At 48.6% G+C, this 27,616-nt stretch overlaps 1 protein-coding gene across 8 annotated transcripts in view; it reads left to right on the top strand.

Moving 5' to 3' along the window:
* cspg5a (chondroitin sulfate proteoglycan 5a) overlaps positions 1–23,156 on the top strand; it is a 38,897-nt gene extending 15,741 nt beyond the window's left edge. Inside the window, exons 3-7 of one of the 8 annotated variants that reach the window (XM_088084841.1) lie at positions 12,304–12,492; positions 16,549–16,627; positions 19,727–19,783; positions 20,676–20,776; positions 22,702–22,840. In XM_088084841.1, coding sequence (XP_087940967.1) covers positions 12,304–12,492; positions 16,549–16,627; positions 19,727–19,783; positions 20,676–20,762 — 412 coding nt within the window. In that variant the 3' untranslated portion in view covers positions 20,763–20,776; positions 22,702–22,840. Of the gene's footprint in view, positions 1–12,303; positions 12,493–16,548; positions 16,706–19,726; positions 19,784–20,675; positions 20,777–22,701 lie in introns of all 8 variants that reach the window. The other 7 variants (XM_088084842.1, XM_088084837.1, XM_088084838.1 and 4 more) reach the window with 7 other exon arrangements.
* The last annotated feature ends 4,460 nt before the right edge of the window (positions 23,157–27,616 follow it).

Below are 27,616 nucleotides of genomic sequence, written 5' to 3' on the forward strand. Positions count from 1 at the left end.
ACCAACACAAAGCGCCAACACCAACACGAAGCACTCACACCAACACAAAGCGCCAACACCAACACGAAGCGCCAACACCAACACGAAGCACTCACACCAACACAAAGCGCCAACACCAACACGAAGCACTCACACCAACACAAAGCGCCAACACCAACACAAAGCGCCAACACCAACACGAAGCACTCACACCAACACAAAGCGCCAACACCAACACGAAGCGCCAACACCAACACGAAGCACTCACACCAACACAAAGCGCCAACACCAACACGAAGCACTCACACCAACACAAAGCGCCAACACCAACACGAACCATCTTAAGTTGCTTATGTCCAATTTTCTGAGTTTTCAAAGGGTTAAAACCCCCTGGTGTTCATTATGATTAGGAAAGGGTTAGTGTTCTGACAGCAGTATGATTTTTTCTTGAAATCACCACAAACTCAGCTCCTGAAGTCTGGTGGGAGAGTATTAGTTTTGTCTGGATCAGTGTTTTCAGCAGAGCGCGTGAGTGCTGCGTCCATGTCAGAGGATGAGTGAGTCCTTCAGACCGCAGAGACGTGAGGACACTATGTGTTGAGACTGAAGCCAGTGAAAACGAAGCAGAGACAGTCTACAGGTTAATCTAGAAAAAGAAATTTTAAAAAATCAGCCACTCGTGTTAAAAAATATTTCCTTCGACGTGAAATCAGAGATAAAAATATTCTGCAGTCAGATGGCGGGACGTTAAGTGCTGAGGGACGAGACGCCGTCAGAGTTCTTCCTCTCTGGAACATTTCGAAATGCTCAGCATCTTATTTTCTTCTTTTTTTTTTTTTTACAACAAAGTTTTATGAGGAAAAGTTTCTGCGCAGGCTGAATGCAAACACACACACACTTCCTGTGTGCGCTGCGTTCAGACTCAAACTGCAGTCGGACGTCCGTCACATCAGTTGGCTGCTGCTGAATGTAGGTGGGGGTCAAAGGTCAGGAGCTGCAGAGTTTCAGCTCAGCTAACGTCCTCGATCATCACACACGCAGCAGCATTAACCTGCCGCCGCTGCTGATGGAGGGATGACAGCGAGCCGCACACCAATTGGCTCACACGGCTGTCAATCATGACACCACACCCCCTTTTTACAGCATCCAATAACTGATTGAAAAAAAACAATCAGTAACTCATTGGGCTGATCAGACCCAGCTGACACCAAAGGAGATGTCCTGAACTCTGAGACTTTAGTTTGATTCAACACAGAAAAACAAAACAGACGAGAAACAGAGTGAGTCACGTTAAAACACTCGCCAGAATGGAAACAACTCTGCAGAGCCAACTCACTGCTCTGTGTGTGTGTGTGTGTGTGTGTGTGTGTGTGTGTGTGTGTCTGCATGTGTGTCTGCGTGTGTGTCTGCGTGTGTATGTGCGCATATGTGTCTGCATGTGCATCTGTGTGTGTGTGTAAGTGTGTGTGTCTGCATGTGTGTCTGCGTGTATGTGTGTGTGTGTGTGCGCATGTGTCTGCATGTGCATCTGTGTGTGTGTGTGTGTGTGTGTGTGTGTGTGTGTGTGTGTGTGTGTGTGTGTGTGTGTGTGTGTGTGTGTGTGTGTGCGCATGTGTCTGCATGTGCATCTGTGTGTGCATCTGTGTGTGTGTGTGTCTGCATGTGTGTATGTGTGTGTGTGTGTGTGTGTGTGTGTGTGCGCATGTGTCTGCATGTGCATCTGTGTGTGCATCTGTGTGTGTGTGTGTGTGTCTGCATGTGTGTCTGCGTGTATGTGTGTGTGTGTGTGTGTGCGCATATGTGCCTGCATGTGCGTGTGTGTGTGTGTGTGTGTGTGTGTGTGTGTGTGTGTGTGTGTTCTGCAGCTTGATGCAATTAAGTGAAGCTTTGAGCACCAACTGCAGTTTGTTTCCATTTTAGATTTCATGACTACATCATGGAAACACACACACACACACACACAGAGTAACGCACAGTACAATCACACAGAACCAATCAGATGGCGGCATCATGTGTGGGATTTTAGACAGCATGCCGGCATCACGGAAACTAAAGAGGTTGAACAAATCAGAGTGGGCCTCTAGTGTGATATATAACATACGTGTCAGCAGCTGTTTGTAAACAATTTCAATGACATCACCTGTCAATAGCAGTCACTGATCGTCTGTTATATTTGTAAACAATAACCGTCACTGATCGTCCGTTATATTTGTAAACAATAACCGTCACTGATCGTCTGTTATATTTGTAAACAATAACCGTCACTGATCGTCTGTTATATTTGTAAACAATAACCGTCACTGATCGTCTGTTATATTTGTAAACAATAACAGTCATTGATCGTCTGTTATATTTGTACACAATAACAGCCATTGATCGTCTGTGTTATCTGGTGGCTGATGTCGGAGCGTCAGGAGCTCACTGCTCTCTCCGTCTGTGGACATTTTCGGGCACTGATCTGAACGTGACAGTTTCTATTGGGGTCGACTGATGTTGGTTTTTCAGGGACAATACTTGTTAATAATTAATGAGACCAATAACTGATATTTTGAACCAATATGCATTTACAATAAAAATGAAAATCTTTCTGTAATAAACTCCAACTCAAAACTAAAAATGAATGAATAAAAGACACTTTGTTTGCATTTCTTCGGCGATCATTAAAATAAAACGCCTAATGTTTACTGTCCGCCTTCATGAAATGAAATGTCACATAAAGTCACGTGACCAAGTCCATAGAAGGATAATCATGACCGTGGGCCCTGGACACAAACTCGCCTTGGACCCCTGCCTACACACGCAAATATTACACGCGTAGTGCGTGTACGCTCCGCATGCATACAGAGTTTGGTTGCACAATAGCACCAACCCAAAACCACACAGCACGTTTTATTTTTCTGTTGCTCGTTGTGGTCCGAACAATCCTAACAGCTAAAACATTCAACAAAATGTGAACTTTACTGACATTATGACTCATAACAGCAGTCGGTCACAGTCAGCGCTCCTTCCTTTAAATAATGAAATAGTGTGTAGTTCCTGAAAAAACACGAACGGCAACAAGACTCAGAAAATATAATACGAACAATAAATATTAAGGCCACGGACTCCTGTTCGCCACGGACACGGACACGGACACGGACACCTGCCCGCTCTGCCCACGTGGTGATCCACCCGTGACCGGGTCACATGACCGGGTCACATGACCGGGTGAGTCTCAGCACCATGAAGACTGAATCGCTTCAGATGTTTCAGATGTTTCTCCTCATCACACCCAACTCTCTCCTCCTCCAGCTCCTCTTCCTCCTCTCTCTCCTCCTCATCCTCTCTCTCCTCCTCCAGCTCCTCTTCCTCCTCTCTCTCCTCCTCATCCTCTCTCTCCTCCTCCAGCTCCTCTTCCTCCTCTCTCTCCTCCTCATCCTCTCTCTCCTCCTCCAGCTCCTCTTCCTCCTCTCTCTCCTCCTCATCCTCTCTCTCCTCCTCCAGCTCCTCTTCCTCCTCTCTCTCCTCCTCATCCCCTCTCTCCTCTTCCTCCTCTCTCTCCTCCTCATCCTCTCTCTCCTCCTCCTCCTCCTCTCTTTCCTCTTCCTCCTCTCTCTCCTCCTCCTCCTCCTCTCTCTCCTCTCTCTCCTCCTCCTCTCTTTCCTCTTCCTCCTCTCTCTCCTCCTCTCTCTCCTCCTCCTCTTCCTCCTCTCTCTCCTCTCTCTCCTCCTCCTCTTCCTCCTCTCCCTCCTCTCTCTCCTCCTCTCTCTCCTCCTCTCCCTCCTCTCTTTCCTTTTCCTCCTCTCTCCTCCTCTTCCTTCTTCTCTCTCCTCCTCCTCTTCCTCCTCTCCCTCCTCTCTCTCCTCCTCTCTCTCCTCCTCTCTCTCCACCTCCTCTCTCTCCTCCTCCTCCTCTCTTTCCTCTTCCTCCTCTCTCTCCTCCTCTCTCTCCTCCTCCTCCTCCTCCTCTCTCTCTCCTCCTCCTCTCCTCTCTCTCTCTCTCCTCTCTCCCTCCTCCCCTCTCTCCTCTCTCTCCCTCCTCCTCTCTCTCTCCTCCTCTCTCTCCTCTCTCCTCCTCTCTCCTCTCCTCCTCTCTCCTCCTCTCTCTCTCTCTCTCTCCTCCTCCTCTTCCTCTTCTCTCTCCTCCTCCTCTTCCTCCTCTCCCTCCTCTCTCTCCTCCTCTCTCTCCTCCTCCTCCTCTTCCTCCTCTCTCTCCTCCTCCTCTTTCTCCTCTCTCTCCTCCTCTCACTCCTCTCTCTCCTCCTCCTCTTCCTCTCTCTCTCTCTCCTCCTCCTCCTCCTCCTCTCTCCCTCTCCTCCTCCTCCTCTCTTTCCTTGTCCTCCTCTCTCTCCTCCTCCTCTCCCTCCTCTCTCTCCTCCTCTCTCGCCACTTCCTCCTCTCTTTCCTCTTCCTCCTCTCTCTCCTCCTCCTCTTTCTCCTCTCTCTCCTCCTCTCCCTCCTCTCCCTCCTCTCTCTCCTCCTCCTCCTCTTCCTCCTCTTCCTCCTCTCTCTCCTCCTCCTCTTCCTCCTCTCTCTCCTCCTCTCTTCTCCTCTCCGACTCTCCCTCCTCCTCTTCTCTCCTCTCTCCTCCTCTCTCTCCTCCTCCTCTTCCTCCTCTCTCTCCTCCCCCTCTTCCTCTTCTCTCTCCTCCTCCTCTTCCTCCTCTCCCTCCTCTCTCTCTCCTCCTCTCCTCTTCCCTCCTCTCTCCTCTCTCTCTCTCTCCTCCTCTCTCTCTCTCTCTCCTCCTCTCTCTCTCTCTCTCCTCTCCCTCTCCTCCTCTCCCTCTCTCTCTCTCTCCTCCTCTTCCTCCTCTCTCTCCCTCCTCCTCTCTCTCCTCCTCCTCTTCCTCCTCTCTCTCCTCCTCCTCTTCCTCCTCCCTCCCCTCTCTCCTCCTCCTCCTCTCTCTCCTCCTCCCCTCCTCTCTCTCCTCCTCTCTCTCCTCGTCCTCCTCTCTCCTCCTCCTCTTCCTCCTCTCTCTCCTTCTCTCTCTCCTCCTCTTCCTCCTCTCTCCTCCTCCTCCTCTTCCTCCTCCCCCTCCTCCTCTTCCTCCTCTCTCTCCTCCTCTCTCTCCTCCTCCTCTTCCTCCTCTCTCTCCTCCTCCTCCTCCTCCTCCCCCTCCTCCTCCTCTTCCTCCTCTCTCTCCTCCTCCTCTTCCTCCTCTCTCTCCTCCTCTCTCTCCTCCTCCTCCTCTCTCTCCTCTCTCCTCTCCTCCTCCTCTCCTCTCTCTCCTCTCTCTCCTCTCTCTTCCTCCTCTCTCTCTCCTCTCTCCTCTTCCTCCTCTCTCTCCTCCTCCTCTTCCTCCTCTCTCTCCTCTCCCTCCTCCTCACCCTCCTCCTCTCTCTCCTCCTCCCCCTCTCTCTCTCTCCTTCTCCTCCTCTCTCTCCTCCTCTCTCTCCTCCTCCTCCTCCTCCTCTCTCTCCTCCTCCTCCTCTTCCTCCTCTCTCTCCTCCTCTCTCTCTTCCTCCTCCTCTCCTCCCCTCTCCGCTCTCCTCCTCTCTCTCTCTCCTCCTCTCTCTCTCCTCCTCTCTCTCCTCCTCTCTCTCCTCCTCCTCCTCTTCCTCCTCTCTCTCCTCCTCCTCTTCCTCCTCTCTCTCCTCCTCTCTCTCCTCCTCCTCTATCTCCTCTCTCTCCTCCTCCTCTTCCTCCTCTCTCTCCTCCTCTCTCTCCTCCTCCTCTCTCTCCTCCTCCTCCTAGTGTTTTAATGCAAATTCAGGATTTTTTTAAAGCAGCTGTGTGAAGCAGTGAGACGTGTCCTTTGCTGTCTGTCTCTCTGAGTTCCGGCTGGCTGTCCTCCTTCTCTGACCTCCTTAAAACACAGCTCTCCTCTCTCTGCTCCTCATTACCTGTCCATCTGTCTCACCTTGCTGACCTTCTGTCTCTTTTTTCCATTTTTTCCTTTATTATGGTTTAAAAACTGGACTCCAGAGAAGAGTTTGGGCTCATTTTGGAGCGAAGCGTCTGCAGATTGAGTCCATACTTGAAGGCTTCTGATCCACTAAAGTCACCAGATCAATAAATCTGCATTTCGGTCAGGGCCATTTGGCGGTACGGCTCTGTTCTAGGGTCCCCCTGCTCTTCCATGTGCTTATGTGGAAAGCATTAAGTAGGAACAGCACACGTTCTTGCCCTTCCTGTGCGTACTAGGAAAGCCTGAGGCAGGGAGAGAGGCAGCAAAGCCAGATAAGAGCAGGTATCCATGACAACAAGGACACTGATTTAGTCAGAGCAGCATGAGGAGGAGGTGGGAGAGGAAGGGTGCAAAAGGTGGCTTGCAGAGGGAGGAGCAAACAGTAGGCGGGCTAGAGCAGCTAAAATACGATGTAGTGAGTCGTTCAGAGAATCAGTAGAGGTTGGACGTAGAGGTTTTTTTAATGTTTAGATGAGGCTGGACAGTTGAGGTTGGACAGTAGAGGTTGGACAGTAGCCGTGTTTTGTCCCTGATGAAGAGTTGTCTCCCATCTGATCTGTCCTCTTGCTTCTGTGCTGGACATGAGAGTTTTTCCTGAAAAGGAAATCCAATCTTAAAGATTGTCTTTAAGATCCAGCCGGGAGCCATTTCCTCTCGTGTCAGCGTCTGTCTCAGCTCTTTGGGGAAAAGACGACTTCACTCTGAGAGTTTCTGATTATCCTCAGAGCTGACAGAGAGACCAGAACCAGAACTGAGTCAGCAAACAGGACTCAGACGGGAGAAACCAGCTGCAGGTCCAAAGCAGAGTCACAAAGCTGCTAATCGATTCAATCAGTGGTCAAATGTAGAAAATACAAACTCAGCGAGTGCTAGAAAATCTGTGACCTACGAGAGAAAAACCATGTTAACGTCATGAGCAGGGACAGACAGCGCAGTCACGCCGTCCTGGATCAGAGGTAGACGCCACGCAGCAGGACAGGGACTGTGATCACCCTGATGACAGTTTGTTTAAATGTTCATGGTAAACGGAGGGTTAACCCTGTTGACTTTAGTCTTACTTTTCATGTAGCGCAACAACATGTCTACTTTCCATTTTGTCCAAAACTTTGATTTATCGTCCTGTACGTGGAAAACTACACTTTTCCCATGAGCCCCAGTTACATGTCATGAGCTAATGTTAGCATGCTAATGGGGAAGATTACTGTTGCTTCACATCAGCGTGTTTGTTAGCGTGATCCATCAGATCCATCAGGTCCATCAGGTCCATCAGGTCCATCAGTTCCATCAGGTCCATCAGGTCCATCAGGTCCATCAGTTCCATCAGGTCCATCAGGTCCATCAGTTCCATCAGGTCCATCAGATCCATCAGGTCCATCAGGTCCATCAGGTCCATCAGTTCCATCAGTTCCATCAGGTCCATCAGGTCCATCAGTTCCATCAGGTCCATCAGATCCATCAGGTCCATCAGTTCCATCAGGTCCATCAGATCCATCAGGTCCATCAGTTCCATCAGGTCCATCAGATCCGTCAGGTCCGTCAGGTCCGTCAGATCCATCAGGTCCATCAGGTCCATCAGTTCCATCAGGTCCATCAGATCCATCAGGTCCATCAGGTCCATCAGGTCCATCAGTTCCATCAGTTCTATCAGATCCATCAGATCCATCAGGTCCATCAGTTCCATCAGTTCCATCAGGTCCATCAGGTCCATCAGTTCCATCAGGTCCATCAGATCCATCAGGTCCATCAGTTCCATCAGGTCCATCAGATCCATCAGGTCCATCAGGTCCGTCAGATCCATCAGATCCATCAGGTCCATCAGGTCCATCAGTTCCATCAGGTCCATCAGGTCCATCAGGTCCATCAGTTCCATCAGGTCCATCAGATCCATCAGGTCCATCAGTTCCATCAGGTCCATCAGATCCATCAGGTCCGTCAGGTCCGTCAGATCCATCAGATCCATCAGGTCCATCAGGTCCATCAGTTCCATCAGTTCCATCAGGTCCATCAGTTCCATCAGGTCCATCAGAAACGTCAGGTCCATCAGGTCCATCAGGTCCATCAGTTCCATCAGGTCCATCAGAAACGTCAGGTCCATCAGGTCCATCAGGTCCATCAGATCCATCAGGTCCATCAGGTCCATCAGATCCATCAGGTCCATCAGGTCCATCAGGTCCCTCAGGTCCATCAGTTCCATCAGTTCCATCAGGTCCATCAGGTCCATCAGGTCCATCAGGTCCATCAGATCCATCAGGTCCGTCAGATCCGTCAGGTCCGTCAGATCCGTCAGGTCCGTCAGGTCCGTCAGATCCGTCAGGTCCATCAGATCCATCAGATCCATCAGATCCGTCAGGTCCGTCAGGTCCGTCAGATCCGTCAGGTCCATCAGATCCATCAGATCAATCAGGTCCATCAGATCCATCAGATCTATCAGATCCGTCAGGTCCATCAGGTCCATCAGGTTCATCAGATCCATCAGCTCCATCAGGTCCATCAGATCCGTCAGGTCCATTGTTCACACACAGCAGATCCATCAGGTCCGTCAGATCCATCAGATCCATCAGGTCCGTCAGATCCGTCAGATCCATCAGGTCCATCAGGTCCATCAGATCCATCAGATCCATCAGGTCCGTCAGATCCATCAGATCCATCAGGTCTATCAGGTCCATCAGATCCATCAGATCCATCAGGTCCATCAGCTCCATCAGGTCCATCATCCATTGTTCACACACAGCAGATCCATCAGGTCCGTCAGATCCATCAGATCCATCAGGTCCGTCAGATCCATCAGATCCATCAGATCCATCAGGTCCATCAGGTCCATCAGATCCATCAGGTCCGTCAGGTCCATCAGATCCATCAGATCCATCAGGTCCATCAGATCCATCAGATCCATCAGATCCATCAGATCCATCAGATCCGTCAGATCCGTCAGGTCCGTCAGGTCCGTCAGGTCCATCAGGTCCATCAGATCCGTCAGGTCCGTCAGGTCCATCGTTCACACACAGCTGATCTTTTCCTCGTTTATAATCTCAGACGTCTGCATTTTCTCCAAAGAAAGACAAAAAAAAATTGTTTCTGCACAAACTGAACGACATGATTCAGCTGGAGGCGCTCTGCAGAGAGGAGGAGGAGGGAGGGGGAGGGGGGAGAGAGGGGGAGGAGGAGGAGAGAGGAGGAGGGGGACAGAGGGGGAGGAGGAGAGAGGAGGAGGGGGACAGAGGGGAGGAGGAGGAGAGAGGAGGGAGGAGGGGGCGGGGGACACAGGAGGAGGAGGAGAGAGGAGGAGGGGGACAGAGGGAGGAGGAGGAGAGAGGAGGAGGGGGACAGAGGGGAGGAGAGGAGGGAGGAGGGGGCGGGGGGACAGAGGAGGAGGAGGAGAGAGGAGGGTGGGGGGAGGAGGAGGGAGGAGGGGGGTCAGAGGGGGAGGAGGAGGAGGAAGAAGGACAGAGGGAGAGGAGGAGGAGGAGGATGAGGAGGGAGGACAGAGGGGGAGGAGGAGGAGGAGGAGGATCCAGTGAAGAAGAAAAGAGAAATCGAGCAGCAGGACAGAGAAGGAGAGAAGACAGAGAGGAGAGAAGACAGAGAGAAGGAGAGAAGACAGAGAGGAGAGAAGACAGAGAGAAGGAGAGAAGACAGAGAGAAGAGAAGACAGAGAGGAGAGAAGACAGAGAGAAGAGAAGACAGAGAGGAGAGAAGACAGAGAGGAGAGAAGACAGAGAGGAGAGAAGACAGAGAGGAGAGAAGACAGAGAGGAGAGAAGACAGAGGAGAGAAGACAGAGAGGAGAGAAGACAGAGGAGAAGACAGAGGAGAGAAGACAGAGAGGAGAGAAGACAGAGAGAAGGAGAGAAGACAGAGAGAAGGAGGGAGAGAGTGAATTAAAAGTGAGGAGGGAGAGGCAGGAAATGGGATGCGGCCGCTGTAACTGGTTCCCGTGGACGCTTCGCTGTGTGCGTGTGATGGAACGACATGTCAGCGCTGCAGCTGCTCCATTTTGCTGCTCAGCTGTGTTGCCATGACAACCAGCACATCCTTGCATGCTCGCCTCCTGCGACTTACATAAACCTCTTTGTCTCTGTGTCTGTGTCTCTTTGTCTCTTTGAGTCTTTGTGTGCAGCAGAGTGTCTCGCAGGTTGAGTGCACTAAAGTCTCCTTGAAGATGTGAAATGTGACATCATCCGTGTCTCTCTCTCACACGCCAACGCTCAAAACGTCTGTTGGCTCGTCGCCGCTGTTTTTTCCTTCAGCCGGCAAAAAAAAAGACAGGAAGTGGGTCACTGACAGGAGCCCGTTTAACATGTAGAGAACGAAGCAGCACATGCCTCGACACGTGTGTGTGTGTGTGTGTGTGTGTGTGTGTGTGTGTGTGTGTGTGTGTGTGTGTGTGTATGTCTGTGTGTGTGTGTGTGTGTCTGTGTCTGTGTCTGTGTGTCTGTGTGTGTGTCTGTGTGGCTGTGTGTGTGTGTGTGTGTGTATGTCTGTGTCTGTGTGTCTGTGTGGCTGTGTGTGTGTGTGTGTGTGTGTGTGTGTGTGTGTGTGTCTGTGTCTGTGTGTGTGTGTGTGTGTGTGTGTGTGTGTGTGTGTGTGTGTGTGTGTGTGTGTGTGTGTGTGTGTGTGTGTGTGTGTGTGTTGGCACAGCCTTTTTTTGTCGACGTCTCTTTGGTTGTTACAGCGAGACGAACAGATTTCTGTCGGTCACAGAGCGGCCCGTTCAGCTCCGTAGAGGTCCTGAGGTCACAACAAACACACCTCTGTGTGAAAAGTGCCTAAAACCAAACACATTCACACCTGCTATTACAACACAACTGTGTCAAAGTAAAAGAGCTCCTATGAAAGTCATGACAGAGACCTGACACACACACAGACACACACACAGACACACACACACACACACACACACATACACACAGACACACACACACACACACACACACACACACTGCAAACAGTAAAGTGCCAGATGCATCATCTTGTGTGAGGTTCATCAGCTGCAGGTGTGAAAGTTCTCCTGAATCATTTGTTCTGCTCTTTGGGGGCCAACAACCGACAACCACAGCAAAGACGCTGAAATTCACTCTGTGAGCGTCCTGACGGCTGAGGCTGTCCCTCAGAGTCAGTCCTGGACGGCTGAGGCTGTCCCTCAGAGTCAGTCCTGGACGGCTGAGGCTGTCCCTCAGAGTCAGTCCTGGAGAGCAGAGGCTGTCCCTCAGAGTCAGTCCTGGAGAGCAGAGGCTGTCCCTCAGAGTCAGTCCTGGAGAGCAGAGGCTGTCCCTCAGAGTCAGTCCTGGAGAGCAGAGGCTGTCCCTCAGAGTCAGTCCTGGAGAGCAGAGGCTGTCCCTCAGAGTCAGTCCTGGACGGCTGAGGCTGTTCCTCAGAGTCAGTCCTGGAGAGCAGAGGCTGTCCCTCAGAGTCAGTCCTGGACGGCTGAGGCTGTCCCTCAGAGTCAGTCCTGGACGGCTGAGGCTGTCCCTCAGAGTCAGTCCTGGAGAGCAGAGGCTGTCCCTCAGAGTCAGAGTCAGTCCTGGACGGCAGAGGCTGTCCCTCGGAGTCAGTCCTGGACGGCAGAGGCTGTCCCTCGGAGTCAGTCCTGGAGAGCAGAGGCTGTCCCTCAGAGTCAGAGTCAGTCCTGGACGGCAGAGGCTGTCCCTCGGAGTCAGTCCTGGACGGCAGAGGCTGTCCCTCGGAGTCAGTCCTGGACGGCTGAGGCTGTCCCTCGGAGTCAGTCCTGGAGAGCAGGACTCTGACACGTGTGCAGTTTTCTGTGTTTATTGAATGAAATAAAGAGGAAATTAAAAAAGCGGATTACTGTCAGAGCGAGCGCTGCTGTTGCTGTTTGACAGCACACAGTGTGTGGACAAAGCCATCTGTCTTTTTGTCCCCGGGTGGACACCGTACTCAAACACAGTCAGGGGGGCGGAGTCTGGGACTGAGATGTTTGTGTGTGTCCGTGGTGTTCGGTCTTTAAACGTTAGAAATGTGTTCATGTGTGTGTTTGTGTGTGTGTGTGTGTGTGTGTGTGTGTTTACAGCCGCTGACCCTTTTTTCTTCTCGGCCTGTTTTCACACACAAACGATGGCTGCTGATATTCTCTCCGTGTGAATGAAAGCTAGTTGAAAGTGCTCGTCCTGCGAACACGCTGCGCTGCGTTCCTTCAGTCGGTCTTATGTAACGTGTTTTTTCGAGTGTCCTGAGACTCGATCCACAGCCGGTCATTATAATCAGGAGCAGACAGGATGTCCTCTCAGAGACATCTCAAAGCGAAAAAATATATGATGCTGGCGAGCTGCAAACGCACATTCATTTAATTGACCAAATTAACCCTTTCCTGTTTGTGTTTCTGTTTTCTGTGTTTTCTTTCTGCTCACTTCTGGTTTTACTTCACTCCTCCGTTCATCATCTGCTTCCACGTCCCTGTCCCTCTGTCCTCTGTCTCTTTCAGATGTAATGTCCAGGACTACATCTGGCACAAAGGCGCTCGCTGTGAGTCGGTGGTGACGGAGTTCCAGGTGATGTGTCTGGCAGTCGGCGCCTCAGCTCTGGTCGTCCTGCTGCTCTTCATGATCGTCGTCTGCTTTGCCAAGAAGCTCCACGTCCTCAAGATGGAGAACAAGAAGCTGCGTAAGCGCAGGTGAGTCTCCGTCAGGGTCGAGCCGACGATGGGAGTTCACTGAGAAAAACTATCAAATCTACAGTGATGTATTTTGTTTTGGGTCTCGTCCTCCAAGTTTTCTTTTGAAAAAATAAAATCTCAGAGACAAAGAGCCACAGAGGAAGGTTTCTGATGGAGAACGTGATCTAGTCTCGTAGTCCTGCAGGCTCCACACTGTCTGTCAATCCCTTCGTTTGTCCGAGTTTCAAAGATCAATCCAGCAGTCTGGTCCCCAAAAACAGCTGATATTAAATCAGTACGTCAGTGAGTCTGAGCACCTCGGGCATTTTTATGTTGATCAGATCCAAACGTCAACAGGAAGTCATGATTCAATTCACACAGGTCGTCAGACCCAAACCACTAAATGGACCAAAGGAATCATGAGCACGTCTCTTCTTGAAAATATTGTCCTTTACCTGCAGTCTTTCTGTCCTGAAATATCAATCTGCTGTTTCTAAATAATTCAAAGTCGGATTGAACCTGAAACTCCACACACAAAGTCGTCTGTAGTAGTCTGAAGACGTCACTTTGCACCGCTGAATATTGAGCTGTTTGTTCATTCAGACACTTTGGTGCTGTGAGGAGAAGCTGCGCTCTGATTGGCTGTCTGTCTCACTGCGCTGCTGTCGGACCATCAGCTGTTTGATAATGAAACGCTGTTTGATGGTCAAACTGTATTCTAGAGTCAAAGTCGTTCACTTTACTTCATGATCGTTCAACACGCCTGCTGTCGCAGAGTTTCGGCGTAAGGTTCTCCTCTCTCACTGTCTTGAGAGCGTGAGCGGCAGATGCGTGGCAGTTGGCAATCCTGATGGGAAAAGGATTAACAGAATTTTTAAATAACCGAAATAACTGATAAGGGCAAGATTACATTGGTTAGAGGGTCTGAATGTCGGTTTCGACTGATTTTTGATTAACTGCCGCGCCCTAATTTGTTGTTGGGTTATTTGTTGTTGGGTTTGCTTGTTTTTGTCACCTTGCTGGTTTTTTGGGGTGTTTTGAGCTGCAGACAGCCCTCATTGTTCAGGTCCCAGTGTTGGAGGACTGACGGTCTCTAAGGTGTCTTTGTGTCCACCGACTGTGACGTTCTTTGTCTCTAAATCAGAACTGAGGGTCGTCGTGTGACGTATGTTCTTTAAAGCGCTCTGACATCATGAGAAAGAACTGACGGAGTATCGGACTAACGGACAGGCCGAATATAAAGAGGGGTGGGGGGGGACAAGCAGCGGCCGCCGATCGAGCACCGATCAGACAGATGAGAAGAGAAAATCTGCTCCAGATTCTAATTTTATCTCCACGGGACGTTCTGATGGTGTCATAGAGGAGGAGGAAGACGATGATGATGATGAAGCGTACAATGCATTAGTTAGTCGCAGCCTTAACTGAACTGACTTAAAGCAGAGTGCAGGATGATGAAGATGAGGAGTGATGATGAAGGTAATGATGAAGATGATGACGATGGTGAAGAAGTTGAAGATCATGATGAAATGATGAAGAGGAGTAAAGTGCTGCAGTCGGTCGCAGCGTTAACGGACCCGTTTTAAAGCAGAGTGCAGGATGATGTCATCAGCTCAGCTGAAAGTAGGGCAGTTGGGGGGCGGGGGTGACCTACATACAGCTGTTAGACCTGGGGGGCAGCTTAATGAAGAGAAGGATAAAAGAGGAAGAGGAATATCCGGGCGGATACAGAGAAGAAATCTGACACATTCAGTGTGTATGTGTGTGTGTGTGTGTGTGAGCGAATGTGTGTGTGTGTGTGTGTGTGTGAGTGTGTGTGTGTGTGTGTGTGTGTGTGTGTGTGTGTGTGTGTGTGTGTGTGTGTGTGTGTGTGTGAGCGAGTGTGTGTGTGTGTGTGTGTGTGTGTGTGTGTGTGTGTGGGTGTGTGTGTGTGTGTGTGTGTGTGTGTGTGTGTGTGTGTGTGTGTGTGTGTGTGTGTGTGTGTGTGTGTGTGTGTTGTTAAAAGTGTTTCTGTGCTTCAGATGAATCTCCCAGTGAGCAATTTTTCAATTTTTGGTTCTTCTGGAACGTTCTTCTTAAAGTTCGTGTAACATTCTCTATTAACATCAAAAAAAGTTAAAAATGTTATTTTATTGTTAACATATCACATTACAGTGTCATTAAAAAACAGTTTTCTATCTCTGTCCTCAATAATGTCCTGAATGTTGCTTTGAAAATGTTCTTCCTTTGTTCTCATGTAACATTGTGGGAATGTTTTATAAAAAGAACGTTCTCTAAACTGTCACCTGTCAACATCACCAAAACATCCTCAGAGTTTTGCAGTTCAGATGTTACGTCTATGTCAGCATTTAACCTCACAGGAACATTATTAGAAACGTTCATTATCAGACTGTTCAGGTCCAAAAATGCTCCATTGAAACCCATTCAAACTGACATTTTTGATCCCACAGCCATCAGAGCAGAAAAACAGGACTTGTATTATTTCTGGGTGTCATTCTGGGCTTTTGACTCTGAATTTGTCATTTTGACTATTTTCCACCTGATGAGGTCATTTTGACCATATTTGGCATCTGGAGGAAATACATGCTATTTCCACTAGGTAGGTCACCTAGTCACAGTCAATGTAGCTGCTGATCACTGACATATCCCAGACTGTCAGCAGCTACACTCACACACTGACATATCCCAGACTGTCAGCAGCTACACTCACACACTGACATATCCCAGACTGTCAGCAGCTACACTCACACACTGAGGAGGAGGAGACTCAACATATTTAATCTAAAAACATAGCGGCATCATGACAACAACCTGGCATTTAAAGGGTTTAAATTCAGAAAATTAATGAATATTTGATATTTGTGATTAGGACTGATGTTGGTTAAAAAATTCACTCAATGAAAGTAGAAAATCATATTACTGTACTAAATACTTTTTAAAGCTTTATTTTGAAAAGGTCATTTAGTGTGCAGAGCGGTGGGTTAAACCATAGACTGTAAATAAAGATGGACGACGCGCCCCCACTAACCCCCGCTATGCTGAAGTGAGGTTAAAATAACCCGGATACGAGCGTTGCCATCTTGTGAGGTGATGTCATTGGGAGCCCTGCATCTGCACAGTTACGATATCCGCGGTGGGGGAGTTCCCACCACAATGAATGTGAGCGCATGGATTGGCTCTCACAGCTGTCAATCATGACGGAAACGCCCCTTTTTTTTAATTTAATGACTCATTAAAACCAAACTTATCAAAACAAACACCTGAACAAACATCAGAGTGATGAGAGCTACCTTCAGTGACAGAAACTGTCTCTGGGAAACATTTACTGGTTGTGTGCTTTAAGTTTTTATTTATTTAGCCTATGACCGTTCAGTAACATGGAGGGGGCGGGTCTCCGGTGCTGTACTGCACTCAGACAGCAGGGGGCGCCGTCACATCCTCCAGCTTCATATACAGTCTATGGGTTAAACAAACAAAGAGCCGCAGAGTTTTGGTTCAGACAGATAATCTAAAAAAAAGTCTTAAAGACGGACACGAACGTCAGTCTGAGGATGAAGAGGACGATTGTCCCCGATGCGTCTTCAGGTGAGAAGTCAGTTTGTTGCATCGCAGGTCAAATGTCTTAATCTAACGCTGCTCTCTGCTTTTCTCTCCCTTCTTTTTTTCCTCTGTCTGTCTTTTGTCCAACACTGTAATCTGTCTCCTAAATTTGTCCTTACTACCTTGCTGTTTCTCCTTTTGTCTCCTTTTGTCTCACTGTGTCTCCATCTGTTTCTGTCTCCTCACATCTTGGATCTGCTCGATGTCACGTCCTCTCATCTTGAAATCCTTAAACTGGCCTGTTTTCTGTCATCACCTGTACACCCAAATGTCCCTCTTCTACTGTTTTTACCATCCTCTGTGTCCCATCTCCCGTGTCTCCTGAATGTCCTCTGTCGTCTTTGTCTTTTCACCTCTGTCCTCCTCTCTACATTTGCATTTGTCCTCTTATTAATGTTTCCACAAACTCTCCATCGTCTCTCTGCGTCCATCCCGTCCCCTCTGTCCCCCCCTGTGTCCCCCCTGTGGCTGACCCAGCAGTAAGTACCGGCCCTCGTCGGAGCAGCACAATGATAATTTCTCGCTGTCCACCATCGCTGAGGGCTCCCACCCAAACGTAAGGAAACTGTGCGACACCCCTCCTAACGTCCCTCATGCCCGTGCATTGGCTTACTATGATAACATTATCTGTCAGGTAACGTGGTTCTCGCCTCTCTCACCTTTTTCTGCATCTCCCTGAAAACCCTGCCCGGACCCCGACCCCCCAACCCCCGATGCATGGGCATGAACCACCGTCTCTGATGCTGCGGAGGGAGGACGCCGTGGGCGGGGCCAAAGGCGATGGGAGTTTTCTCAGGTGGCCAATAGAAAAATCACAAACAGGCAGATTTTCTCATAAAAGATTTCAATCCACGAATCGTTTTAATATTTTCAGGATAAAAATAGTTTCTGCATGTTTGAGACCGCAAATCACTTTAACCCATTGAAACCTGAGAAAAGAGCCAATGAGCAACGTGACAAAAAACGACCCAAAAATTTCCCTCACTGACAAAAAGATCTCGAGTGAAGACCTACAGCGTCACGTTATTCACTAAACACATTTTTATTCTGATTTTTTGCTTTTCATTCTGTTTGATAATTTATGTTTGTATATTTGTTGTGAAAATCATCTGAAAAAAGTGAAAACAACAATAATAATATATTTTTTAAGGATTATTTTTTGTTTTTTTGCCTTTATTAGTCAAGTCGGGGATGGGGTGCCGTGCAGCGAAAGCGCCAGCGGAATCGAACCCGCGGCAGCTGCTGCAAGGTGTTAACCTCCATACATGGAGCACCAGCTCAGCTCCATGATAATAATAACAATAATAATCTTTTTATATTTCTGTAACATAATTTTAGATGTATATTAATGATAATTAGAACTATAAACAAACAAATTTTTTGCATCGCGTGGGACGTTTCCAGCCAAACTGCTGATGGCTTTGTCCATCTTTTTGTAAAGAAATCACATTTCAGTAAAATACCTGCAGAGGCATCTGAACGCAGCACAAGATAACTGATCCGTCCAGGTTTCAAAGGGTTAATATATATAATATAATAATAAGGAGAGAAATAAAGCGAGGCCTCGCTGCATGTTACCATGGCAACAGGAGGCTGTCGAGTCTCTTAGTTTCATCCTACTTATTGATTCAGTTCCTCCAGTTTATTATTTATTGATACACAGTAACACACTCACACATACACAGATTAACACACACACACACACACACACTCACAGAGTAACACACTCACACATACACAGATTAACACACACACACACACACACACACACACACACATACACAGATAAACACACACACACACACACACACACAGAGTAACACACACACACACATACACAGATTAACACACACACACACACACTCACAGAGTAACACACACACACACATACACAGATTAACACACACACACACACACACACTCACAGAGTAACACACATACAGAGTAACACACACACACACACACTCAGAGTAACACACACACACATACACAGAGTAACACACACTCACAGAGTAACACATACACAGATTAACACACACACACATACACAGATTAACACACACACACACACAGTAACACATATTTAGTAACACAAAAAATGATTTTAAACTCTGCGGCGGTGTCACATGACGCGGCGGTGTCACTAATTTGAACAGCAGTGTGTCACTCTCTGCAGAACATGTTTGTCACGGTGCCGCTGACAGACCGCAAGCCCAAAGAGAAAACTCCCAGAATCCTCTGCTGCGAGCACCCCCTCCAGCATCACCAGCGTGTCACGGCACTCTGCTCTGACGCTCACACGTGCCTCCTGGTGGTCGTTTGAGCGTCTGCAGCTCTGCTTCGCTGCCTGTTTACGGACAAATAACAAGATGCTCCTGTTTATCCTTAAACTGCTGTGATTGGTCGAACAGGGGGGAGGGGGCGGGGTCACAAACAGGTAAGGTAAAGGTGTGGGACGTTTGTGACAAATGATGTCAGGAAAACAGCCGCCTGACTCTGTTCAGACACTCTGACGCTCCATTGGCCCGTGTACGATAACACTGTTTCCTTACAGCTCTCATGTCTGCAGAGTGCCCCCCCCCCCTTTAACAAAACACCACAGAGTTGTTTCCTTACAGCTCTCATGTGTGTAGATGCGCAGTGTGTCATTTTAACAAAACAGACGTCACGTTCACTCCGTCATCATCATCATCATCATCATCATCATCATCATCATCACCTCCTAACAACTTCTCTGAAATCTCAAATTCTAAACCGGACAGCCTCAAAAACTAACACCCCCCAAACACACACACACATGCACACACACACACACACACTCACACACACACACACACACACACACACACACGCACGTGCGCACGCACACACATGCACACACGCGCGCGCACACACACACACATGCACACACACACACACATGCACACACACACAAACACTGGACTGAACAGTGTTTTGATAAAGGACCAGTCTGTAGAGTTCAGAGGACTCTGTTCAGTCCAGTGTCCCCTCTAACAGTCAGTGTCCCAAACCAAAAAAAATCTACTCACCAAGTTCTCAAAATACTAACAAACCACAAAACCTCTATCCCCCTCAGTGTCCCACCCACAGGACACCCAGATTGTCCTCACCAACAGGACACATACCCAGACTGTCCTCACCGACAGGACACATACCCAGACTGTCCTCACTGACAGGACACATACCCAGACTGTCCTCACCGACAGGACACATACCCAGACTGTCCTCACTGACAGGACACATACCCAGACTGTCCTCACCGACAGGACACATACCCAGACTGTCCTCACTGACAGGACACATACCCAGACTGTCCTCACCGACAGGACACATACCCAGACTGTCCTCACTGACAGGACACATACCCAGACTGTCCTGTCTGCTGCTGTCACTTCCTGTCCACCTTCTCTTTAATTTCTAGCTGTCTCTCTGTCTGTCCCTCTTCTTTTCTGTCTGTCTCTTCCTGACTCTATGTCTGTCTCTCTCTCTCTGTTTCTGTCTGTCTCTCTCTCTCTCTGTTTCTGTCTCTCTGTCCATCTCTCTGTCCCTTTCCGTCTCTGTCTGTCTCTCTGTGTGTCTCTCTCTGGTGATGTTACCTTTGAGGAGTATAACCATGTCCGTCCCCCTCCCTCAGAAAACCATGAGCAGATACACCTGGGAGTGTAAGACCAAAGACGAGTCCGACTGCGAGGTAAGACCAGAACCCAGAACGCCCCCCCCCACCCCCCATCGTTACTGTGGCCCTGTCAATCAACCAATCAACAATCAATCAATCACCCAATCAATCAATGACCCCCTCTCACTCTCACTGGATCAATCTGAGCCTTTACCCCCACCCTGAAAAACCCTGAAAAACCCTGAAAAACCCAACAGAATCATTTACCTGCGGTAACAGAGGCCTGCAGACACACACTGCGCACACACACACACACACACACACACACACACACACTGTACACACTCCGTGCACACAAACACACACAGAGACACTCAGCAAACACAAACAAATCACAAACAGGTCTGTAAACACACGCAGGATAATATTTACTCACACACACTCTGATGTAAATATTTGCTGCTGAGTTTAAAAAAGACAAACACTCAGCTGCAGCGACACACACACACACACACACACACACACACACAGAGACTCGTTCCATCAGTGGAGACACATGTCAGTTCTAACACACACGTTAATGTGGTGGACACTGGGGGACAAGCTGCAGCTTCAGGACACATTAACCCCAAACTCATCAGACCGCAAACATCCGCACTCGTCCACTGAGTTGCCATGGAGTTAAAACATCGATCGGGCATTGACTCGCGGGGGAAGGTCAGGATGAGCCCCCCCACACACACACACACACACGCTAAGGAAACGCCGCTCTCGTCCTGTTGGAGGCGTTTATGTTGCACTTGAGGATCCCTCCATTATCATCATCACCTTCATCATCAGAGCCCTGTTTATCTCTGTGCCCACAAATCGCCTCCCACGCTTTGAAGCCCTCCTGACTCTGTGCCCCCCCGACCACCCCGCCCCCCTCCAACAACAACGAAATCCAACAAACCAAAACGTTTTCCAGTTTCACGCTGACGGGAGGACGGAGGGCCCCTACCCCGTCACCATGGAGGTGACGTATCCACACGTCCTGCCCGAAGTCACCATCTAACCTGCAGCCGGCGGGTAAAGTCTCACTGCTTCAACCTCAGTGCCTCAACACTTAGTAAGGGGGGGGCTGTGTGTGTGTGTGTGTGTGTGTGTGTGTGAGGGGGTGCAGACCCCCCCCCCCCAGGACGCAGCAGGGTCGATGATGTCATGCAGTATTAATGGAGATAAGAGGCTGGAAAAACAGACTGTCAATGAGCTCCGTCTGACCTTAATTACACTGAACTGAATCGAAACCTCTTAAAACACGTAGTCCCCCCCCCCCAGCCGTGTTCGGGACATCTGATGGCGTGTGTGTGATGGTGGTACCCACAGAAAATCAGGCGTTATTTGTGTCTTTTGTTCGTGTTTGGGGACAATAGCTGTAGAGAGGAGACGAGACGGTCTGCATGAGCGATCATTACTGTGGGGGGGGGGCAGCATGTGGATGTGCATGTGCTTCAGTTGTCTGTTGTCGGGGGGGGGTCGCTCATGCAGCAGCTCAGCGTCTCCTCCATCAGGCCGAGTCAAGCCTGTGAAATATGTAGAGCTGGTTTATCTGGAAATAAAACGTCCGTTTGATTCTGTTAAATATTTGATGATATTTTCGTTCATCTGAAGAAGCAGATTTCCGTTTTAGCCCCTCAACCACGAATCGAAGGTTTCATAAAACAACACGGCTGTTTGACACAGTTCAGTTTCAGCCTCTGCACGTCTCCGGCACTTTCTGATGGTTTCTGTCCAGTGTGAAGAGCTGATGCTCATCTGATTATCGTCTGTCACAGTTTGACTTGTTTTTACAGCCGTTAGTGATCACTCTGTTCGATCAAAGCGCGCTCAGGAACCTGACACTGAACCAGCTCACTGGAACTTCATGTCGGTAGTAACACGGTGTGTTTTTCTTCTGTTTCTGGCTGTGAGGCTTCACACATCTGCAGTCAGTCTTAAGTTTCTGCACCCAGATTCTCACAGAAATTAACAGAAACCAACAGAAACCTTCAGGAGCACAATAACACAGCCACAAATCTGAAACCATAATGCAAAAATCAGGAAGAATCACAGTGAAGCAGCATGAAAATCTGTCCGAGTGCATGAATTAAAACCCAAAAATCTCTTCAGAAGCAACTGAGTTCATCTTTGTTTTCATCAGCAGACGAGAACATCAAGGCGGGATGACTCTGCAGCCACAAAGTTTATTCACTGACCCATTTCTAAAAACTCTCCCTTCAGTATCTGCACATCCTCACGATACATAAACACTGATCACTATACACCTGATCAATACACACCTGATCAAACACATCTGATCACTACACATCACTCCTTTAAGGACATAAATTGTCTTGAAGACATTTCATGTCCTCTCAGGAGCTCTGAGGACGTGAAGCGTCTAAGCTCCTCCCCCGTGTGGCGTTCGTAATGTCAGCGTCCTGCTGACTCGGGTGTTCGGCGGCGTGCGTACGGGACGCAGACGGCGTTCCTGCGGCGCCGATGGTCTTTGCTGGTTTAGACGTGAGCTGCCGTCTCGTCCAGTCCAGATCATTCTCGCGCTAAAGGCTGGTTTTTGTTGCCTTTAACAAAGATGAACGTCGTCTGATCGATCGTCATGGTTGGCTGCACGCGCTTAAAGGGATGGTTTGCCCAAAAATGAAAATGTTATTTCTTTCTCCCCCTTCGTGCTGATGGGAAGTCAGTTGGTAACGTTTGAGTTGTGGTCACCGTTTGTTTCAGTCGTTTTCCCCGTGAACCTCCGACAGCGTCTGTGGACCATAAATCTTGAGCGACTTCCATCGGCTTGAGCGGGAGATAATGACTGAGGTTTCATTTCTGGGTGAATTAACCCTTTAAAAGGAACTCCAGAGTTAATGTTACCAGTGTTTTGCAGCTTCAAACCAACTGCACATGAATGTCATGCGTGTTGTTGTGGATCTAACTTTATTCTCTGCCCCCCCCCCCCCGGTTAGGATGATCCTAATTCCCAGAACAAGCTGGAAGACCCGGTGAAGGCCCCGCCCAAAGAGGACGACTCCCTCAACATCCACAACTCTCTGACCCCCAAACATGAGAACCACAAGGTCCTGGGCGAGGACAACTCCTCGGAGGTAAACTCTCTGCAGAACAACATGATGTGAAAATAACACCAACCGCCACCGGGCGCGCTGGCACCCCCCAAACCCCCCGCTCCCCGTCAGCCCCGCTGCCGAGTGCGCCCAGCTGGTCACCAACCATCCAACCATCCAACCATCCAACCAACCAACCAACCAAACAACCAGCCAACCAACCAACCAACCAGCCTGCCGACGTACCAGCCAGCAACCCAGTCTGCAACCAACACGGCAACACTGCCACCAAGCGGCTCCGCCCGCTGCAAAAAACCACCACCGCCGCCACTGCCCCTGCCGAGGTTACCCGACCCCCCAACCAGCCTCACCTTGCTGCCGCCCTGCAAGCCCCTCCCTCCCTCCCAAAACCACATCCAGTCAAGTTTCGCAGCCCTGCCCTTTTGTTGCTGTCACTCTACTCTCCCTAATTACCCTCACCTGCACCACACACACACACACACACACACAGAAACACACACTCACTCACACACACTCAGTGAAAAGATGACATGAACACGCTGTATGTAAACACAAACACACACACCTCCCCTGCCTGCATCAGTGTATTTTGTAAAAAGAAAGAAATCCTACCGAAGTTTAAAACGTAAAACGTTGTTGTAAAAAAAAAAAAAAAGCTACTGAGAGGTTTCGATGTTTGTCTGACTAAACTAACCGTGAGTGTGTTTCAATATTGGAGAAAAAATCTGCTCGATTGATTTTAAAAACACAGTGTGTCTTGGTTTTCATTGCTGTGATTTCTAATCCTTTGATGTACTTGTTTTTTTTTTTGTACTTTTTTGGGAACAACAAACAAACAAACAAAGGAGATTCAAACCGTTGTTGAAATAAACCTTTTTAACATGAACGTCCTCTCTGGATCCTTTTTCCTCCTTTTTCCTCCCAGCTCCTCCTCTCTCTGCATGGCTTTCAGCGCTGCTGCTTCCACCTGTCTGACAGGTGTGCCTCCCCGCTGACACACACACACACACACACACACACACACAGGTGTACAGGTGTGTTTTTCTCTACAGTGAGGTCGAGAGCTTCACGTCAGGAGTTCAGTGGTTTGTCTTTGTTATCAGACGAGTTTCTCTCTTGACTTTTAAAGTTCTCGTGTGTATTTCAGACTAACAGACTCAGAAATATGAAAATAGCAGTTTGTTCTGCGACGTCCGGCAGCTTCTCTGACCGTTGTGGCCAACAATCCTCTGCTCGGCAGCTGATACATCACATCTTGAACAATGATGGATAACTGATAGAGAGCTGATGGACAGCTGATTAAGAGCTGATGGACAGCTGATAGAGAGTTGATGGACAGCTGATAGAGAGTTGATGGGCAGCTGTTAGAGAGCTGATGGGCAGCTGATAGAGAGCTGATGGACAACTGATAGAGAGTTGATGGGCAGCTGATAGAGAGTTGATGGGCAGCTGATAGAGAGCTGATGGACAGCTGATGGTGTGTTGGTCCATCTTACTCAGTCTGATTTCAGTCGCACTAACATATTTACGTGTTTCTGTCCAGTGTTGGTTTTAAAGGACATGTTAGAAAACAACCCGGCACAAACAGACTGAAGTGTGTTTCTCGGATCTTGCTGAGAGTCTAAAGGGTTAAACTGGGACTGTGGAGGAGGGTCTGCTGGGGGCTCCACTCTCTATTCACACAAATAAAGAGGGAGGGAGTGCTTTTTTTATTCACACACACACACGGTCGTGTGAATGGAGTGAGGCCAGCAGCAGCAGTGGGCGCTATGGCAACAAGTGGGTATGACATAAACATGTGGGGGGGAGTAAACGTCTTTATTCAGAGTAAATGTGATAAATATCAGAGCTGACGTGTTTCCGCAGCAGCAAACAGTTAAATGATTAAAGATTGTGTCATCAATTCAGAGCAACGACACAAACTCCTCAAACAGCACCTGAAGCCGCTCAGTGGTCACAGCTCTGCAGTGATGTCATACCGACACGCTGTGTCATGTGACCTTCATGTGAGCGAGGCCGAGTTCGAGGTCAGAGCTGTAAAATATCCTGCATATTCCTGAGATTTCTGAAAAGATGCTTCCAGGAGCTCAGACTTTAAAGACAAACAACAACTGATCGACTTTTTAAATAAGAAAACTGACAAAATGTTCCCAATTTTTAAAGAAAAGATAAATAAATAATCCGCTGGAAGCTTTTCCTTGGAAAATTGCACACCCCCCCCCAAAACAAGCCAAAGTTTCTCCTTGCAAAAAGCCTCAAAAATTTAAATGAAAGGTCCAAAATTTTAAAGATTTTAAAATTGTTTTAAAGAAAACAGCTGACAGCTGTATGTGTGTGTGTGTGTGTGTGTTTGTGTGTCTGTATGTGTGTATGTGTGTGTGTGTCTGTGTCTGTGTGTGTGTGTCTATGTGTCTGTGTGTGTGTGTGTGTGTGTGTGTCTGTGTGTCTATGTGTCTGTGTGTGTGTGTGTGTGTGTGTGTCTGTGTGTGTGTCTGTGTATGTTCATGCATTGTCAGACAAAGAGGGTGTCGTTGCCATGGAAACCTGTTCTGATGCTACAAGCAGAGTCGATCCAAACTCAGCAACCTCCACCGCTTACACGCACACACACACAGACACACACACACGGACACACACATGCACACGCACAGACACACACATGCACACGCACACACAGACACACACAAACACAGAGACAAGCACACGGACACACAGACACACACAAACACACAGACACACGCGCGCGCACGTCAGAGCAGCTGCTGGATTCACTGAACTCACAAACATCGTCTCTTTTAATTCACTGCTGTTCGAGTCAGACCTGCTGGCAACCATCGCGGCTTCTGATTGGCTGTCAAACCTGCTGGGATCCATCACAGCCTCTGATTGGCTGTCAGTGTGGTGGAATGATGTGTTAGGATCCTGAAAGAGCCACTGTGATTGGCTGATGCGCGCACACACACACACACACACACACACACACACACACGCAGTAGGTCATGATGGAGCCCTACACAGAGTGATGGCGTGCACAGAGACATGCGTGTGTGTGTGTGTGTGTGTGTGTGTGTGTGTGTGTGTGTGTGTGTGTGTGTGGAAATGTGCACATTTGGGATTCACAGAGAACACAATGACACATATATTCTGTTTGTATTAGACGTGCACCGGCGCACAGCGTGCACCACACACACACACACACACACACACACACACACACACACTGAGAGCAGGGGGCGGGGCCTAAATGAATGGTTTTGGCTCTGGATTACTAATGAGACTCAGAGGAGCGCTGTTGATCACAACAGGAGCTCTGGAGCCCTTTATCATGGAGATTGACACGCACACACGCATGCGCGCACAGGAAGGCGTGATGTGATTTTCCTCAGATTAACTGTTGATGGATTCTGGGTTTTATTTGAACCTGGTTCACTGTTGTCATGGTAACCGCTGCACACGGCTCTAATGCTGCCCTCGGCATCACGATAAACTGAGTGCTGACTGGTTGCTATGGTTACCAGCACACTGATGTCGCCAATTTTTTTCTCTACAAAATCATCGAATTAAAAAAAATGCCAAAAAAGTTTAGACAAAAAAATCACAAAAAAATTGAAAGACAAACAAACAAACAAGTCTCTGTCCAAGCATTGATCCAGATCTCTGCCAATATCTATCAATATCTGTAAATATCTATGAACAGACATTAATACGTGTAAATATCTATAGATATTTCAAATATCTAAATATCTGTAAATATTTATAGATATACGTAAATATCTGTAAATATGATTGAATATCTGTGAATATTTCTGTCAGTAATGAGTCTGCTCCTGTGCTGTCAGGTGACCATCGACTTGGAGCTCCACCTGGACAACAGGACCAGGTCCAGGTCCACCAGATCCAGGTCCTCCAGGGGTCCCGTGGCTCATTACGACGTCTACCTCTACAGGGCGCCCAGGTCCAAACCCTGTCCCCCCAATGGGCCCCGTGGCGGCAGTGAGGGAGTGAACGGGCCCCGCAGAGCGAAGAGCCAGGTCCTGCGATGGGAGGACGACACGTACCCCCCCTCCCCACCCTGCTCCGTGTGCGGTCCCCTGAGCAGGGCCGTCCCTCAGTGCGCCGCGGCCTGGGCCCTCAGCCCCCCCACCCCCCGATGACCTCATATCTCGCTGTCCTGCCCGTCATCTTGAACATTGCTCTGTTAATGTTGACAGGCAAAACTTTACATGTCTGTGGACGTAAGGACGGTGTCTCACAATGTATGTCCTGCTGGATGTCTCAGGGACAGTCCATGCTTTTATTTTGTAGAAGAGCAGCACCGGCTTCCTGTTGGGAGTTGTCAGGAAATAAACGCTAAAAAAAAAAATAAACGCAGAGATTCTCTCTGAAGCTGAAAACCTCTGATAACATCAGTACATCAGTGTGTGTGTGTGTGTGTGTGTGTGTGTGTGTGTGTGTGTGTGTGTGTGTGTGTGTGTGTCCCGATCACAGGGTCCCACCAGCAGGAGGCAGCAGAGAGTCTGCAGCTCCACTGGAAAACATCAAGAAGAAGAAGTCACCACGTGCAAACGAAGATCGTCTATGACCAAGGAGACCACTCTGTCACAGACCAGGAGACGCACATGGAGATGCTCCCAGTCCTCAAGCAGAGTACATTTGTCGAACAAATAATAATGATAATAATAAGAATAATAATAATGATAATAATAATAATAATAATAATAATAATAATAATAATAATAATAATAATAAACCAGCATATGAATCTTATAGGAAGTAAACCTTGTGCTGTTCTTCTTTA

Source organism: Plectropomus leopardus, chromosome 11, assembly GCF_026936395.1.
Source record: "Plectropomus leopardus strain MGB_pleo_1.0 chromosome 11, ASM2693639v1, whole genome shotgun sequence".
Classification (NCBI taxonomy): Eukaryota; Metazoa; Chordata; class Actinopteri; order Perciformes; family Serranidae; genus Plectropomus; species Plectropomus leopardus.